Here is a 4,131-nt window from a genome sequence, read left to right as displayed (position 1 = left end):
AAACAGAGGTGGGGGCCTCCGTTTTCAGTTGTCCCCCTCCTACAGCGCTGCTATTGGCAGTATCACTCCACCCCCTGTCAACGATAGCCATGTGATGTGAGTATCAGTCACATGGAGGCAGTGCTTAAAAGCCTGAATTTAGCCTGAAACTCTCAGACTGAAGAAGTCTCTTACTGGGAGCAGTATTAATTGTACTGTATGTGTGTATATTGTATTGATTCTTGTATGTGCTAAAGTCAGGAAGCTGTGGTGGTCATCCTAAAGAAGGTTGATTCCAGCTGTAAGCTTTAATATATATTTTATATTAAAGTTATATTTAGTAAATTTGTTGTTTTGATTTTTGCAATAAAGTTGTGTAAATGTCTTGTGTTTTCTAAAGTGGGTTTAAAGTTGCTAAATGAGTCACTTTCATTTATTTTACATCTATGTTTTTCTGCCTCAGGTACTGAGTCTGTGGAGAGGTTACCTGGTTCCAAACAAGCAACCACTTCGAGTAAACACCAGCTCTGAACTTCAGATGATATAATTTTTCTTTTCTCACAATAGTTCTGGATGTAACACTTTCTTTATATACTGTATGTTTCAGGTGGAGAGCTCATTCAGCTACCTGGAGATTTCTTCCATCAGAATCCACAGCCTCACACAAGTATACCATCATTGTATATTCTGTCTTTGTCATGTTTTTTTTACTGATCTTTTGAATTTATTTAAATATGTGAACCAACAAAACAAATCTGAGGCACAAAGCGAACACCACCTCTGACTCAGAGCGGACCTGTGTGGGCAGTAAACCGTTGTTGGTTGCAGATTGTGTTGGAAACAGACAGGCAGAGTCTGTCGTTCAGCATGCTGCAGGATGAAGATCTTGAAGCCGTGATCAGCCACGTGACTGCGTCATTGAAAAGAATTTTCCCTGATTCATCACCAGGGTGAGTAAGCCTTTCTCAACCTGCCGTAGCTTTTGAACACAGTTTGGTTCATTCATTTTGTTACAGATTTTGATTTTTGCCTACAGTTTCCTGCATTCTACTTTTCTGGACCTTTTCAGTGCGATTTAACCAACCATCCACCTGTTTCTTAGATTTGTGTCATTCAGTTCAGCCTGCAGGCTGCGTCTTATCTTTAAAAAACACCTTGGACAGGTCACAGTCCATTACAGGACCGCGACCAAGCAGACAGCCTTTCACATACTGTATACTGTACTTAAATTCAATTTAGAATACCTGGTTGACCTAACATGCATTTGTGAAAAGAGTTTCTGCAGAAAACCAACACATGCATGGGAAAAACATGGAAACTCAAGATAGAAACTCTGTAAAATTGAACCTGCAACCTTCTCACTGTGGTAGCATAATTAATAATTATACAAATAATTAACCAGCTGCACCATCATGCAGTTTGTGATCTGATGAAAACCCTCCTGGTCAGTGGTGGCTGGTGCTGATCTGTGTGGTGTGTGCTAACAGATAAATAATGTATAGATATATAAAAGCTCCTGTGTCTTCTCCAAACAGCAAACATGGAAAGCAGAAAAGAGAACTAGGTCACAGACATACTTCAGTTTGCTGCTTTTCCTGTTGCTGGATTTGAATACCCTCAGGTCTATGCTCCCAGACCTCCACTACCAGTTTTTCTACCAAAAACATGAAAGAAAATGGGAGAGAAATTAAATAATCCACCTCATTAATGTTAATCTTGCTCACCATCGTACCTACCTAAACCACACCCACATACACATTATTATGTCCACCCTCATCGGCTGAAGCCTGTGACCTCAGACTGACCCTGAGCTGAACAAAATGCCCCAATGAGCAGCAAACCTAGGGGGCGGGACAACACGTCTGTCAATCATTCTGCACCAGGAAAGACATTAAATGAACGGGGCTGTGAAAAGCTAGCCCTTTGAAAAAAAACTGACCTTTTCTTCAAACCGTAGGTTTTGTGGTAAATTTCCTAAAATGCCATACAGTATTTTTTTATTTGTGTTTATTCAATTTACAGTTCTCGAAGCCATGCACATGAAAAAAAAAACCCTGAAATTTTAAAAATCCTGTGTAAAACACAGCTGCACAGCTTGCTGCTAACAAAGATTCAGAATTCAGTAAGACTGCAGCTGAAACTACACTTAAAACAGATTGTTGGATTTACTTAATCAAGTTGTGTTGAGTGGAAACAGTTAACAGAACTTGGTTAAGTAAATCCAACACATCTGTTTTTTGAGTGTATGTACCGAACATGTACTGTTTGGTGGACGGTAGGTGTAAGTGGGGTAGAAGGGCTAAGTCCTCCCTGGTGTTTACAATAAAAATGTTCAAGTACGCAAGTTATTTTGTCGTCTGCATCCACCCACATTATTATTTTTATCAGCTTTATTTATGATCTGCAGTTTCACAAATACTTTTAAACATGAAACCACATGTTTGCAGCACATCTGAGGAAACTGAGAACTCCCACCAACATTTTTTTTATATTTTAAAGGTCTTTTTATAGAAGCTGTTCACCAACAGGTCCCTTAATCTGATGAAAGTCAGAGCTTTAAGCTTTCTGACTAAAGACTTTCACAAGAAAAATGTTTTAATTTCCAAACTGTCATTGTTATTGTAGATTGATGTATTTTATCTTGTATTCTCTGATGTTTTTTTTTTTTTTTGTTCAGCACTTTGGTTGGCTTTATTGCTGTTTTTAAGTGCTGCTTGGGGTCTTATTTCACAGATGCACAAACAGAATCTCCACGGCTTCAGATAAACACATCCCCTCAGTTCACTGCCTTTGTTGGCTTAAATGTGTGTGTGTTTTGCAAACTTGTAGGAACACAGTATGATATGTTTTTTAATCCCTCATCTTCCCTTCATGTTTGCTGTTTCTTATTTTTCTTTAACACAAAAAGAGCAGCGCTTTTATGACTGCAGCCTCAGGCACTTTTTGTCTGTCTCTCTTGGACGGGCTGTACTGAAACATATTCCGTGGTGCTCTGTATATGACACATAAACTGATTCTGTTGTCAGCTTGATCTGCATGACAAATACAGATCAAGGAAAAGTAAGACCAGAGTTTGTCTCTAAGAAGCTTTTTCAGAACAGAGTTCAGTTCAAGAGAAATCCTGACCTGTGGGGTCAAGAGGTCATGTTGTAAAGAGAGGTCCTTCATACAGCAGAAAGCATAAATACTTGATCACAGAGGCAGTCAAAAAAAAGAATCTAAACCCTTATTACAATTTTAAAAATCCTATAATTTAAACAGTTAAAGAAGTCTGTTTTGACTCTGGTGTGTTGGATAGTTCTAAGCTGTGAGCATGGATGGTTGTTAGTCTCTGTGTGGTCCTGAGATGGACTGCTGACATTTCCAGGTTTGGACAGATACTGGCTCCCTGCAATCTTGAACAACAGTGGGTTTATAAAAGGGATGGGTGGATGTAGTTCTTCCCTCAATGATTCAAACATCTTCATGTTCAGCCTAATAATTTTATCAGCCTTATTGGTGGCTTTATTCTCTGACACTGATGCTGCTACCCCAGCAGACCACAGCTCAGATGCCATGATGTCATGACTACATGTGGTTGGTCTGAATAGACCAAACACTAAATCTTGAATTAGGCCTGGAACCATTGATATATATTACTGGATTGGGTGTCACGTGACCTGGGCGTGCTTCGCAAGGGGGATTTTTATGCATTGAGCCAATGCTAATATTGAAATCAATGAGCAGAATGCAGCGCAGTGCAAACTCTTTATAAACGTACAAATACTTTGCTATAACTGCAGAAACTGTTACAACATGTTTACAAGAGCTAAAAGGGTTATGTTTCACAGGTAAATATTACGCATATTTAACCAAAATTAATTCTTTAAATTGTTAAACCTGTATGCTAACATTAAACGTCTTCAATGTTCATGTTTAACCTTGTAGGAGATACCCCAACATAACTTCTCATATTTAACCTAATTAATATCGACTAATATTAATATAGTTAATATAGGAGGAAACGGGTTCTTTTATTAGTTGAATATTAATATTCACCATCACTTTTATTATCACCAAGACTTGACAATGAGTATCGTAGTCAATAAAGTTTATCTAAAAATAAATGATATTTATTTTACAAAACAATTATTTACATACAAACTCATTGGA

The 4,131-nt window shown here is 38.1% G+C and overlaps 1 protein-coding gene across 1 annotated transcript in view; it reads left to right on the top strand.

Moving 5' to 3' along the window:
- LOC106518836 (leucine-rich repeat-containing protein 16A-like) overlaps positions 1–4,131 on the top strand; it is a 30,838-nt gene that overhangs the window by 9,081 nt on the left and 17,626 nt on the right. The window contains exons 3-5 of the mRNA XM_014010255.1: positions 443–493; positions 587–646; positions 808–929. Coding sequence (XP_013865709.1) covers positions 443–493; positions 587–646; positions 808–929 — 233 coding nt within the window. The remainder of the gene's footprint in view (positions 1–442; positions 494–586; positions 647–807; positions 930–4,131) is intronic.

The sequence above is a fragment of the Austrofundulus limnaeus genome, unplaced genomic scaffold, assembly GCF_001266775.1.
Source record: "Austrofundulus limnaeus strain Quisiro unplaced genomic scaffold, Austrofundulus_limnaeus-1.0 Scaffold67, whole genome shotgun sequence".
Classification (NCBI taxonomy): domain Eukaryota; kingdom Metazoa; phylum Chordata; class Actinopteri; order Cyprinodontiformes; family Rivulidae; genus Austrofundulus; species Austrofundulus limnaeus.
Note: the sequence above shows the minus strand (reverse complement) of the source record. Positions and strands in the feature narration are given on the sequence as shown.